The sequence below is a fragment of the Triticum urartu genome, chromosome 1A, assembly GCF_056163025.1.
Source record: "Triticum urartu cultivar PI428250 chromosome 1A, HENAU_Tu73, whole genome shotgun sequence".
In the NCBI taxonomy this organism is placed as follows: domain Eukaryota; kingdom Viridiplantae; phylum Streptophyta; class Magnoliopsida; order Poales; family Poaceae; genus Triticum; species Triticum urartu.
Window position 1 is genome coordinate 572,110,564 of NC_141873.1, and position 13,666 is coordinate 572,124,229.

General features: G+C 43.2%; 1 protein-coding gene across 1 annotated transcript; it reads right to left on the reverse strand.

Moving 5' to 3' along the window:
• Nucleotides 1-3,732: 3,732 nt before the first annotated feature.
• Nucleotides 3,733-4,526, reverse strand: LOC125539546 (protein RADIALIS-like 3). The gene is made up of 2 exons (XM_048703033.2): nucleotides 4,181-4,526; nucleotides 3,733-4,059 (listed from the first exon to the last, which is right to left on the reverse strand). Exons 1-2 carry the CDS (start codon nucleotides 4,453-4,455, stop codon nucleotides 4,038-4,040), a joined length of 297 nt encoding a protein of 98 aa, XP_048558990.2. The 5' UTR covers nucleotides 4,456-4,526; the 3' UTR covers nucleotides 3,733-4,037.
• Between the last annotated feature and the right edge of the window lie 9,140 nt (nucleotides 4,527-13,666).

The window sequence follows — 13,666 nt, forward strand, 5'->3', positions numbered from 1 at the left end:
TCGCATGGGCGGCAGCACGTGAGCAGGCCCGTATAGGTGAGTGTGATTACACCAAGTGGTCTGTCCGTTTGCCCGCCGGCTCATTGCATTTGCTACTTAGGAATGCTGCTGCATCCATATTTGTTTCTGGATTTCACATGTTCTAGGCTACCTCTATTTAGAAGTTTGTGTGTTGTAGGCAACGGTAATATATATACATGTATATAAGGAATATTATGATTAGACTTCTAAATGGAAGGGAATACTATGATTTATTACTCAAGGGAGACCTACCGACAGGTATAATCTAAGTACATCTACATTACTATAGCTAGCACTTCTAGGTAATCCATGTACGTACCTAGGCTCATCGGCAACTGGGGGACCATAAATTCGAAAAGCAATAGTAAAAAAAATCTGAATTTTTTGGAATTGAAGATACTCTAGTGCACTAGGTGCGTGGAAACTTTCATGGGTGAATGGACATTCGAGGAGCTCTCAGCAAGAAAGATAAAATCAACACTGAACAGTTCTTTTAAGTTTCTTTTAAATCCAAAACTTAAACCTCATAAACTCTTGTAGTCAATAGAATGGTTAGTCTTCCATGCAAATGACAGTGATAAGCTCGATCCACAATAAACAACTTTTTATTTGTTACATTGTATCATCATATTGAAACCATGAGAAGGAGTGATTTAGTAGGAGGCGGTGCGACCACCGAGCCACCGATCAGTGAAGGGCTTTAGCAAATGTGGCAGATAGGCATTTATGTCCTACATGTCCGATTGGCATTGTTGTAATTGGCCATGGTGGTATATTGATAAAAAAAATCTTATAACACTCGCTACATGCACTACATGGGTTGCCCCATGAACGAATTTTTTGTCTATTTTTTATTTTTTTTCTTCCAATTTTACATCGACCTTCAATTGGTTCTTTGTACACTGAACTTCTTAAGCAAATATATGAATGTTTTTAGTAAATATGACTTGTATAGGTACATAAACATTTTTGGAAAATGCACAAAAACAATTAAGTACATGAACATTTTTAACACAAGACGATTTTTTCCAAACCGACATAATTTTTCTGTAATAAATATATATTTAAGAAAAAATGAACAGGAAAATATCTAACTAGATTAAAAACCTTTTCCATATAAAAAAGTTATGAATCTATTGGCCAAGCCCATATAGCAGTCTTATGCATTATTGGGCCTGTCGTGGAATAGGAGATCCCATACCGACAGACATGTTAGAATATTGGCCCATTATTATATAATGCGACAGTTAAACACTTCTCTTACCCCCTAAAAAAAGCACTCCCACTGTAACAAAAAGTAAGACATTTTTATGCCCTATGCAAAATAAAAAGTGTCTTACATGTTGATACAAATGGTTGTTTGTCTTCTTTCCCTAAAAAAGTACAAGTTTCATTTCTTTCCCTAAAAAAGTAGAGTTTTCTTGCGGGAAGTGTTTACAGAGACTGACGTGGAGGCTTGCTGCAGAATCTTGGAAGAAAAAAAACCCAGAGATGTTAGTTAGTAGAGAACACGAGAAACATTCCATGTAGCATATGTAACTGTTTTTCTTTCCGCGAGAGAAATTTCCAATCTACTCATCGATCATGGCAGTAATGAGAAGACTAGATGTAATAAAAATTACAACCAGGTCCTTGGATCACCCAACAAGGACTACAAGCACTAGAGCGAGCTGAAGGCACGCCGTCGTCATCACCCCTCCCTCGCCGAAGCCGGGCAAACCTTATTGTAATAGACAGTTGGGAAGTCGCCGTGTGTAAGACCCATGTAGCGCCTGTAACTCAATGCATAGGGAAAAGAACGCCTATAGCATTAATGGCTTACTATGGACAATTTCACCTGGTCTATTTCCTTTTCTGATAAATTTTCACATGCTCTAAGTTAGCTCTACTTAGTACCCCTTTCGTTTCAAAATATAGTGCATAGAGATTTTTTTCCCTAGATGTTCTTTGTAAACTTTAATCAAGTTTGTGGAGAAATTTACTATATCAATCTACAATACAAAATAAATATCCTTAGATGCATCATAAAAATATGTTTGTGTAATTTTATTTATTTCATTAATACTTGCTATTTCTTACTTAATTTTGTCAAAGTTTACGAAGTTTGACTTCAGAAAAAATGCACTACGCTTTTCTCGAATGGAGGGAGTACTATACTTTTATTGCAGACAGTATAATGTATATTTACACAAGGAGTACTGCAATTTACACATGGGAGAAGGAGACCGACCGTCCTATATCATTTAATTTGTACTATAATGGCTAATATTGCCATAATAATTAGGTATACATATGAGCAAGCATCGGTCGACTCTTTCTTTTAGGGAGGATAACATCAGCAGACACATTAGTGAGAATAACATCTCTTAATAATATCATGTACTCTGTACTGTAATGGCTAATATTGCCAAATAATAATCAGGTATTCATATGAACATGCATCGGTTGTCTGCGATTTTTTTGTCAAGGCCCCTTTAATAGTATCTCTGTCATCAGTGATGGTTCCACAATTTCAGTGATTCCCCAATAAGGGTCCTTCTGAAGTGTATCTGATCAAGTCCTTTCCCCAAAACATCAGCTATTGAAGCATATATTATATAATCTAGGGCAATTTTGTTGAAGTGATTTGTCTCCCAACCCCCAATCTTCCCAAAATTTAACAATTTTCCCACTCCCCACGGAAAATTTGCATAGTGAGAAAAGGTGGGTTTTGAATTGAAGAAAACCGTTCCAAAATTCAGAATCACCTTGTCTGGATTTTTCAGTAAGGCATCTATTTCTTGGATATGTTTATTAAAATTTCTTGCCAAAGGCCCTCTGAATTGTAGATCTTCCACCACAACAAGATGGATATTTTTTCACATTAACATAATTTTTTTCACGATAAATATATATGTTTAACAAAAAGTAGAACATAAAATAGTTTAGGCAAAACCCCTTTCAATACAAAATTATGATTCTTTTGGGCCAGCCCATTTAGCAGTCTGGTGCTTTATTGGGCCTGTCGTGGAATAGGAGCTCCCCCATAGCGATATACATGTGAGATCAGCCACTCAGCAAATATCGTTGTCTTCCCTAAAAAAAGCAAATATCGTTGTCTCAAAAAAAAACTCAGCAAATATCGGCGCACTATTATACAATGCTACACATAAATACAACTTTCTTGCCTCTAAAAAATTAAATTTTCTTTTTTTCCCTAAAAGAAAGTACAGTTTGCTTAAGGGGAGTGTTTACAGACGTACGTGGAGGCCCCTTGTAGAATCCGAGGAGAAAATTTTAGGAGCAGTTATGGTTAGAAGAGAACGTGAGAAACAGACCATGTATTGTCAGTGCGTATAGTAGGGGGGAAATCCTATAACATTATTGGTTTGCGAGGGACAATTTATCCTGGTCTATTTCTATTTCCGATAGACTTCACGTGGTCTAAGTTAGCATTTAATACCCCTTTCAGTCCAAAATATGGAGCATATAGATTTTTCCATAGATGTCAAGCTTTGTAAAATTTAATCAAACTTCACCTGCAAAAAAAATCAAACTGACGGAGGAATTTACTGCATCTACAATACAAAAATAAATATCCTTAGATGCATCTTAAAAATATGTTTTGTAATTTTATTTATTTGATGTTATTGACGTTTGATAATTTTTATTTAATTCAGTCAAGTTTACGAAGATTGACATCAGAAGAAAAAATGCACTACACTTTTCGCATGGAGGGAGTACTGTATTTTGCTGTAGACGATATAATGTACATTTACATAAGGAATACTGCGAATTACACGCAGGAGCAGACCGTCATATAACATCTAATCTGTACTGTACTAGCTACTATTGTCAAATATAACAATTACGTATACATATGAACATGCATCGTCGACTCTTTCTTCCAGCTAGCAGCCTTGCATATACAGTTGCATGCACGCCATGACTTGCATGCATATCATATCATAGGATATCCCCATCCATGCTGGCCAGCACGCACATGCTTCATATCCATGTATATACCATCTATCTCGCTAGATCTTCAAGTGCTTCAGCCTGCATACATGAATTAGTTAACAACCTGAATTCATTCTCTCAAGAATCAATGTCATCAACAAGCTAGCTATTAATTTGATAAGCTAGCACGCCCAAAGAAGATGTCAAAGGAAGTACAAACCTGTCGGCCTCGTAGCCAACGTTGGGGCTGGGGCAGGGGGGACGGTAGGCGGGGAAGGGCACCTTGCCGGCCTCGATGTTGGCGACGTCGCGGACGAGCAGTTCGTAGTAGCGCCTCACGTCATCAGCCGACTTGCCGCCACCAACGGCGTGGGCAACGTTGTGCCAGCGGTCGGGCGTGTCCCTGTCGTGCACTGCCAGCGCTTGCTCGAACAGCTTGTTCTGTTTCGGTGTCCACCCCGCCCTCCCGGCCGCGCTCATGGACAGCGACGCCATTGATCGGTCGATCGGGAGAGCGCTAGTGTGAGCTATAGTTGGCTGCTGGTGAGATTGTTGAGGAATGAGGTAGAATGGTGTGAGTAGCGGTGCTACTTATAGGCGGTCAAAACTGAGGGAGATGGGAATAATATGCATATGGGAGCATAAGGTCAAAACTGATGGAGCTGGAGTGGAAAAAACAAGAGGAACAAGGGGGGGAATCATCAGCCGGCCACTACGAGAGGAGTGAGGAGGAACAAACATTTCTGTCCCCGGGAAGTGGAGGATCTAACTTTTTTATCTCTTTGGCCCAGTTGCATCGCATCGTGCTCGATCTTCTCCTGCTCGAAGATTCAAAGCATGCGAAATTGTAAATATTTATATGCGCATGTATATGCACCCTCATGATTAAGCATATTTACACCACAAAATGTGTCCAATGATGTCTTCTAAAGTTGTACTAAATCAGCGACAATTAATATATTGGAGGGAGTAACTCTTGTTGGTGTTTTGGTTAAACCAACTCTCCTCGCATGATGATCCTGGGTAAATTGCCGATATATTTGTTCGGCTTGCTATTGCTTTGAGTGTGCCATAAAACTCGTTCCCAAATTAAAGAACTTCGTATTCGTGTGAAATATTCAGAAAGTATAACATCGAGCAATACATAAATTAGCTAATTACTGCTTGTAAAGGAGCTAGTTATAAATTTATTTTAAGAGCATCATGTTGCTATCTTCAAATAGCTAGTTGCAGAGATTGGATTCTATCGTCAGAAAACGGGTGTGTGTTGGCCATACAATCCAGGAGCTAGAATATATATCTTGCTTTTTGGATGAGAGAATATTATTAAGAAATCTAGCTCCAACCTGTTTGTGTGACTCTACCTATGGCAAAATGTCTTTTTATATTCCGATGGAATTTTCCTTTTGTGTGTTGCGCTTGGTTGATTCTAAATTGTCCCACCTTTTAGGTAATTGATGAACGTTAAATAAAAACAAAGTATTCCAGTAGTTTGGGAAACAGTTTGTTCCAAAATAATTTTAGCTTGACCCCACGATAGAAATACTAGAATACAAATGTGACTATATGATACATGTGAGTTCTATTTTTTTAAGTGGAATTGTATACGCAAATTACAAAACAACTGCAACATGCTACTTGTTGTTATAGATGATTGTACAGAATCGAACTAGGTGATTACATATAAGAAATGTATGTAAATGGGGAATCACATTATAATGTGACACTACATATATTTTTTATTATGTAAATCTTTGTCCTTCCCAAAATATACGGCACACTTAAGTTTTGACATTTTTTAGTCTACGAGTTTCATTTATAGTATGTTTATAAAATTAGTATAAAGACACGACTTTTTTAAAGGAGTATGACCCCCCGCCTCTGCATCTGGGCGATGAATGTAGCCATTTTATTAATTATTCACAAAGAACTTACAAAGTAATACATCAGTAATTCTGAAGTCACCATCTTGACAACATTTGTCACTACTCCTATCCACTTGATGAAGGGTGCCGATTGTCCGAGCCGAATACCAAACAGACCTCGCACCAAAGTCTAACATCTAATGTCGGAGGACCCAACCAAACCGCTGCCGGGTTTGGGGCACACACTGGTCCGACGCACTTTCAGAGGCCGTGGCCGCCGTCTTCCACTAAGCCATCTTTCAAAGCAGGCGCATTGACCTTGTCGTCCCTGCCGTCAATGCCACCTCCCTACGCACATCCATCGGCGTACATCTGTCACCGAGGCCCTGCTGCGTCACGCCACCTAGACTCCACATCGTCGATGCGTGACATGAAACGCCGCTCCACTACAAAACCGTCCACTAGTCCCTCTAGCCAATGCACACCTCCTAGAATGACGCCCCCAAGGAGGGAACGACACAAGTGCACCGCCATCATCCGATCAATTGATCAAGGGTTTCCCCCGGAGGTAGCGGGTGAATTTGGGAGCTTCACCACGATGATGCCTTCATGAGGAAACGACACGAAGGGATTTCACCATCACCGGCTCCCGCCATCGGTTGAAGACCAGGTTTTCACCTGGATCTATCCCAAGAACATCCATCCGACAACCTTGCACCATCCAGACCTCCTTCAAAGCCCCAGATCTAGCCGCCCAGATCCGATGACCATCCGCAGCAGCACTGCCACCGTGGGAGCCCTGGCACACCGACCACTGCCTGTGTGTTCCACCACTGGAGCCTGGGAGTAGGGCTGCCACCCCACCTTGTCAAACCGCGAGAGCCACCAAGAGGAGTCCCGCGCGCTCATCACCGTCTCTGATCCGACCCAATCCTGAGCCAAAGCCACCAGATCACTGGCGCAGATCCGCCTTGGACAGTAACGGCGCCACGCCATGCTGCCGCAGGAAACCCGAGCTTCACCTGCCACCACCTTCCAGGGTTGCTGCCCTGGGATCCATGCCGGACGTCGCCGCCGCCACCGAGCATGTCCCGCCGCCGCCGAACTATGCTCGCGCGACGGCGCGAGGACGCAACCATCGTGAGCCTCTGCCTATATGCCTCCAAGGCCCGCGGGGGTGGGGGTTGACGCCGGTGCTCATATGCGATCTCTGTATGATGCTGCGTGCAAGACAAGTCTGGTAGATGCCAAATCCAAAAATGGGAGAGATTTTCACTTCTCGACCTCTGCACCAACTATGGATGCGTACAACCATTTTAGTATGAGTACCAACATAAACATGGTATTTAGATTTTTTTTAAATGAGTGTCAAGATATTTTTTGATGAGTGGTTTCACCACACACCAAGCTTGATCTCCAATAAATGGGGAAAAACCCTTTGCGTCACCTGTCAATTCTAGGAACCGAACTCGGGTCATTAGGCTGCATAACCGCATGTTAATCACTGAGCCAAGGGTCTCAACATAAAAGTATTTTGTAAGATAAATATGATCATACCATTCATATATGCCTAATCCATATATTTATTATATATTTGTGGTCTATGTTTGGCATCAAGAGTCTGAGGAAGTCAAATGCGCCTTACATTTCATAAATGAGGGAGTATTTCTATTTCACAGGGGTTATTTGTACTTTTGCTTCCAGACGGGATTCTTTTGTACTTCTTATAACCCACATGGTCAGATGGATTCAGCTCTTGTAGCTAGATCAATGAACGACAACATATATTTGGGGAAGTAAAGTGAAAATTTTAGCATGTAGTCATATACACATAAATGTTTAGAGATTCCCACTACTTGTTGTGGGTCAAAAGCCTTTATACCTGGAGCAAATGGACAGATGTGAGATCAATATGATTCGGTTCTCTTCCCCCTTTCCCTCTTTAACAGGAGATTATCTTGCAAGTTGCTATATAAATATGAATCCTCACACCCTATAATAAACATGAATATTTCTACCATATTCCATGCATTCAACAATAAACAATGAGCACAAATAATTTGACAATAAACAAGTCAAATAACTCAACAATTCAAATATGACCATCGACAAATTCAACAATTCAAATGTACCCGATAAATCGAATGAATCATAATTTTTTTAGTGCGTGCACTTTGTCATATGTATTGATGAGTCCAATATCGACCAATGTGATCGTTGAATCCTCGGTGATGCTTGTGAGCACAACTTGCTCGGTCTCGGTTATCGCTTTCTTTCCTTCAGCGCCCCCCCCCCCCCCCCCCCCCCGCCCTCTCAATCTCAATGTGCTCCTTTGGCATGATCTTTTTCAAGCTCAATTTTCTCCCACGCCTTTATCTTCTCCATCTCCACCCTCTCCCTCTCAAGTACCAACCTCTCCCTTAGCATATCTTTCTCCAAGTCCATCTCCTCCCTATGGACGTCAAGTAGAGTTTGTATCTTCCATCTTCTACTCCTCCTTAATGCCTTTTTTTTATTTCACGTCTTTGTTGGAGAGGAACCCTCCCCACAAGGCCGACATTGTGCTCACCTCCCCATTACGCACGTCCATACCTTTCTCCCAATTCTCCCTCCTCATCATTCTACTTCTTTTCGGCTAGGACGCTGATGCAGTTCCACCTCCACTTTGTCTCACCCTCTTCATCCAAACCAATAGATTTTTGGTGATCTTGAGCCATCACTATTTGAGAGGGGGGGGGGGGGGGTGGGGGGAGATCATCAAAGAAGTCTTTCCGCTTGGTTTTGCCATTGAACAACATCCGATACTGTGACAACGGAAGTGGTTCTTCTCATTTTGATGGTTCAATAGGGCAGCTAAGCTTAACTTTTAAAAACACATGCCATAATGTTGCAACAAATAAAGCAAGCAAAAAAAGATGATGATCAATGTGGACCTAGCAAAACTTACATGACTCCGGCTCCCACGATACTTTCATTCGTATTGACCACTTGCACATAATTACGCACCACAAAATTGTTTGCCGTTTCTCAGATGATATGTCATCGATGATTGAAAGATCTCGCATTGCGGTCACTTGTGATGGATGTAGTGTGACATAGATCTTGAATTCATGGAGGCACCCATGAATTTTGTCATAATATTTTGAACCCGTTTAGCTTAGTTTCACATATAGGATCCATGCTAGTATACAACCAAGCTTGGCACAACAAAGTATCTTCTTTTGTGGGATGCACTTTCCAGTAAGAGGATTAGAGAGGGAGAGAGGGGTAATGGGCGGAATCGTTGTTGTTGTATTGCCTAGTGTTGTGGGCGAATATATGATGGAGGGTTATATATATATATATATATATATATATATATATATATATATATATAGAGAGAGAGAGAGAGAGAGAGAGAGAGAGCACGGCTTTCCTACCATCACTAGCAGCAGAGGGTGCTATCGGACCCCTCCATTTGCATCAAGATCCGAACTTTTAGTTGGATAAGGTTTTGAATTATTGCATTATTGGAGTTCGCATTTACAGAAGAGGAAAGCATGTGGAGAAGCTTTACTGGGCTATGGACGAAAATGGCAAGCTATAGTCTGAAATGACAGATTTATAAGTGGAATGGGGGCAGTTGCTTTCCAGCATTGTTCAACTAGCATGCCCTATTTAGAGAAGGCCTATGCTGTAGGTTTTGCTGCTTAGCTAGCAGCGAAAGGTTCCATACATCTCGGTCTATTTTTAGTAAGTTTTACTCCCAAATGGCACCTTTTGCATTACATTAACGCATCAATCGTCGGATGTTTGCAAACGTTCCTTCTATTACAGGCAGTAAACTCTGCCATAATCTAGTTGTTCCTGAAAAAATCAAACACCCCAATCAAGTTGCTCGGACGCATACAGAAGGTGTGCTCACAGGGTCGGATGGTGCTGGACTCGGGGGCATCCAGGAGGAAGAGGCTCCCCACACCTTGCTTCTTCATCCGTCGTTGTCGAGGACGGGGATGAGGCATCAGCAGGAGCGAAACCACTGCCGAGTCCAATAGAGGCATGTGGAAGCAACCACCCCCGCGCTAGACCACGGGGAAGCAAGGCGCAACTCGGCGTAGCGTGTAGGTGCTGCATGTCCGACTTGAATCCTGCTCTCCCCGGCTGCCACCTCACAGCTCTCGATGGAGTTGGCAGGCGAGGACCACGTTGGCAAGGCGTGGAGACCACGACCGGGGGAAGATTCAGAGGCCTACACGCTACCCCGCGGATCCATCCCCGGCGTGCCACCTCTGTGATCCGCGGCCAACACCACCACTCGTCCACACCAGACCCTCGCAACCCCTCGCCACCACCGCGGACCAGCGATCCAAGCCCGCACCATGGACGCCGGTGAGCCATTCTCCTCGGACCTGGCTCAACGGCCAGGGCTGCCACCGGGAGCTCGCCTTACAGCCTTAGTGCTCCACCAGCGGGAATTTGCCGCACCCCGCACGAGGCACGAGGGACTGGAGGTTGATGACGATATCGACCGTGCCCCGTCGACCCGGATCTCGCTGGTATTTGTGCAGCAGATGGAGTCATGAGGGAGCCCTTTGGGGAGCACGACGACGCGGGTGGGAGAGGATTGGAGCGGGCTGCTCGCCGGGGAAGGGAAGGGAAGGGCAGAAGGCTGGGGCGGTAGGATCTGGATCGGAATGGAGAGCGACTAGTGATGGAAAACGACTAGCGAGGGGAGAGAGACGGGGTGGAAATAACCAAAGCCCACAACCTGAGCATAGCACAATGCCGGAGAAAAAAAATAGAAACTACAAAAAAGAAAGCACGAACCGTTCCTGGGGTAGGTACTTCATCAGTAGCTCGGAACCGTTCATGGGCCAAGAACCTTAGTCACGTGGGCCGAGGTCTGCGCCGCGCCAGAAATACCAGCCTACCACTGAGCCTACTAGCCTAACAGGGGAGACCGTGGCCCACTTTGCTCTATACGAGGAAATAAAAGTGAAGCACCTAAAATGCAAGAAATATAAAGAGGGAAAGAAGGTGGACCATATCCCAATGCAAACATGTGGCCTTGATTGCAATCTTCCTAAAGAAATACAATAGCTTTGTTTTTTCCTATATATATAGGACCGCTAAAGTGAGCCTGAGCGTAAACTCCTTATTCTACGCGCTGGTCCATCATTCAAGCACGCCCCGCTCCAAGTAAACCGGTTTGCCTAATCAATCCAGCCAGTACTTGGCGTGGTCGTAATGGGCTAACATAACATGGTAATGGGTCTAGTTCGCATCCCCCCGATGGTAACCAAGAGGAAGCTAGTAATGATCCCTCAAAATAAGAGGAAGCTAGTAATGAAGTGGTAATGGAACATGAATACGTTACTACATTTGCTATTCCTTTTTACCCTCCCATGATTAGTGAACTAAGCCACGTGATGGAGGTGGCCTGCATGGCAATGGTAATGGATAGTAAAACAATTACTATATTTTTAATTTTTTTACCCTCACATGATCAGGGAATGAGAGTCACGAGACGAGTGTGAGCGTGGGAGTCGTAACAAAAATTAAATCATTTACTATATTTCCTATATGGTTTTACCCTCACATGATTAGAGCAGAGCCACGGGACGGAGGTTGAGTGCATGGGAGTGGTAATGAAATTAAATCCATTACTATATTTGCTATTCTTTTTTACGTACCCACAGGTGATTAAAGATAGGTGGGAGTGCACAGGGCGACCGACGCGTAGAATTAGAGGTTTGCGCTCTCACTTAGAGCCGCAGTCAGAACCGTCGATGCGTCGCGGATGTTGTGACTGGACACACTACTAGGAAAAACCCTAGTAGCAGCATGGGATAAAGCCCTAGCAGTAGAGCGGGGGCCCACGCTACTGCTAGCGCGCTAGCTATAACTACCTTTTAGTAGTAGCGCGGGGTACAAACCCGCGCTACCGCTACTTAGTAGCACGGGTTTGTACCCCACGCTACTGCTAACTTTGGCTGTAGCGTGGGCCCAGACCCAGTGCTACTACTAAGCTTGTGTAGCAACAACGCAGTCCTGCGCTGCTGCTAGGTCCTTACCCCGTGTTGCTACTAGGGTTTCTGTAGTTTTTCTTTTGGCTTCACATACACAATATTTATACAGGTTTTAACGGTATACACATACGATGAAACTATGTGAGATAGTACTGATCATAGTGCTCCAACATAAGCATAAGCAAGTTGATCCATAGTTTAATTAGTTCTCAATTGAGCGTCTTTTAATGCATTACGTATGATCAACACCATGTGAGATAAGAGATATGTTGTGTACTTTTTGTCAGCTAAGATTTCTTCTGTAGCTTAATTGGTGCTAATTAACATAGAAACTTAAAAAATGTGTTGAATCGTTTGGTACTAATTGTTGTTCTCAATTGGTGCTAATCATCATTCTCATTTTTTGGTAATCGCCATTCTAACTTTCATAATTATACATGACCACCTTATATTTTAGGGCTGCTTCAATCATCAGGTAGGTGGAATTCCAGTGCTTAGGAATATCAATGTATTGAATACCCTTTTTCAGTTATACCTAAATTGGTAGCAAGCACATCGAATGGCTAGATACATGGTGGTGAAAAATCAATGTGCCTTATCATGCAATTTTTTTCCAGTTTATAACCACTAGCTACATATTATAGGCTAGTTCAGTCAAAAAGAGTCAAAATGATTGATGATAACATATTTATACTAGACATTGAATACCATTTTTATGTCTTACAACATTAACCCCATTTTGCAGTATGAGTTAAATTTTAACAATTATACAATTTAGAAGGATATTGATACAAAGTGCTAAAGTGAACTCTACTTCAGTGGAGATTGTGTCTTCTTTTTTACTGAAACATTTTTGGGCTCGAATTTTACGTAAATCTAAGCAAGTAAAAATTACATGAAAAAATCACTTCAATCTATGGAATAAATTACATGACTTAGATTATTTGACATGCTTATAATTATTTATGTTTTTTTGTGTTTAAGAGGTAAATACACTGACAATCTTAGAACTTGCACGCAATGGTCAGTTTGGTGCATAAACTTGTAAAATACGTGTTTCTGGTCCGTGAACTTGTATGAAGGTGCAATACGATCACTTTTTTCGTATGCGGGGTATCCAATGCATACTTGGCATACCAGCATGGTGAGGGCCCACAGTCAGTGGCAGGTAGCAGCAAATGCGCTGGGGCACATCTTTTTTTGCGGAAAACACCTTTGATCTTTATTTATTTACATAAATAATCCCTCATAAATGAAAAATGTTGGGACAAGTGAGATTCGAACCCACAATGACGGCTGCTACGTGCCCCGCATTGATGGCCACCAGACCACATGCGGCTTTTTAAACATTTTTTTACTATTTGGTTTTCCACGGCGGTTCCTTAGGGCATCTCCAGCCGCGCCCCCAAGACGGCCTCCGAAGCCTTTTTTTATCACCGGCGAGTAAAAGTCCTCCCAGCCGCAACCCCAGAGTCACGTTTTTCGCCGGATCAGATGAAAATCACGGCCGGCGCTCGCGATGGAAACTCAGGAAACCGGGATGCAGCTGGGGGCGCCGGCGCTATATTTTAGCCGCGAAAGGCCCACTGACAGTCTCTAATCTCTCTATCTCTCCTTTTTCTGGCTAGCCCCACCACGTGAGGCATGCAAAAAAAGACAACGCGGAGAAGCCGCAAGTGGCCGGCCCCGGCCGCTGGCCCCGCGCCGCGCCTCCCCGGAGCAGCTTCACGCCGCCGGCCCCGCGCCGCGCCTCCCCGGAGAAGCTTCACGCCGCCGGCCCGGTCGCCAGTAGCTAGCCCCCACAGGCCTCCGTGCGCTACCGAGCCCGTCACC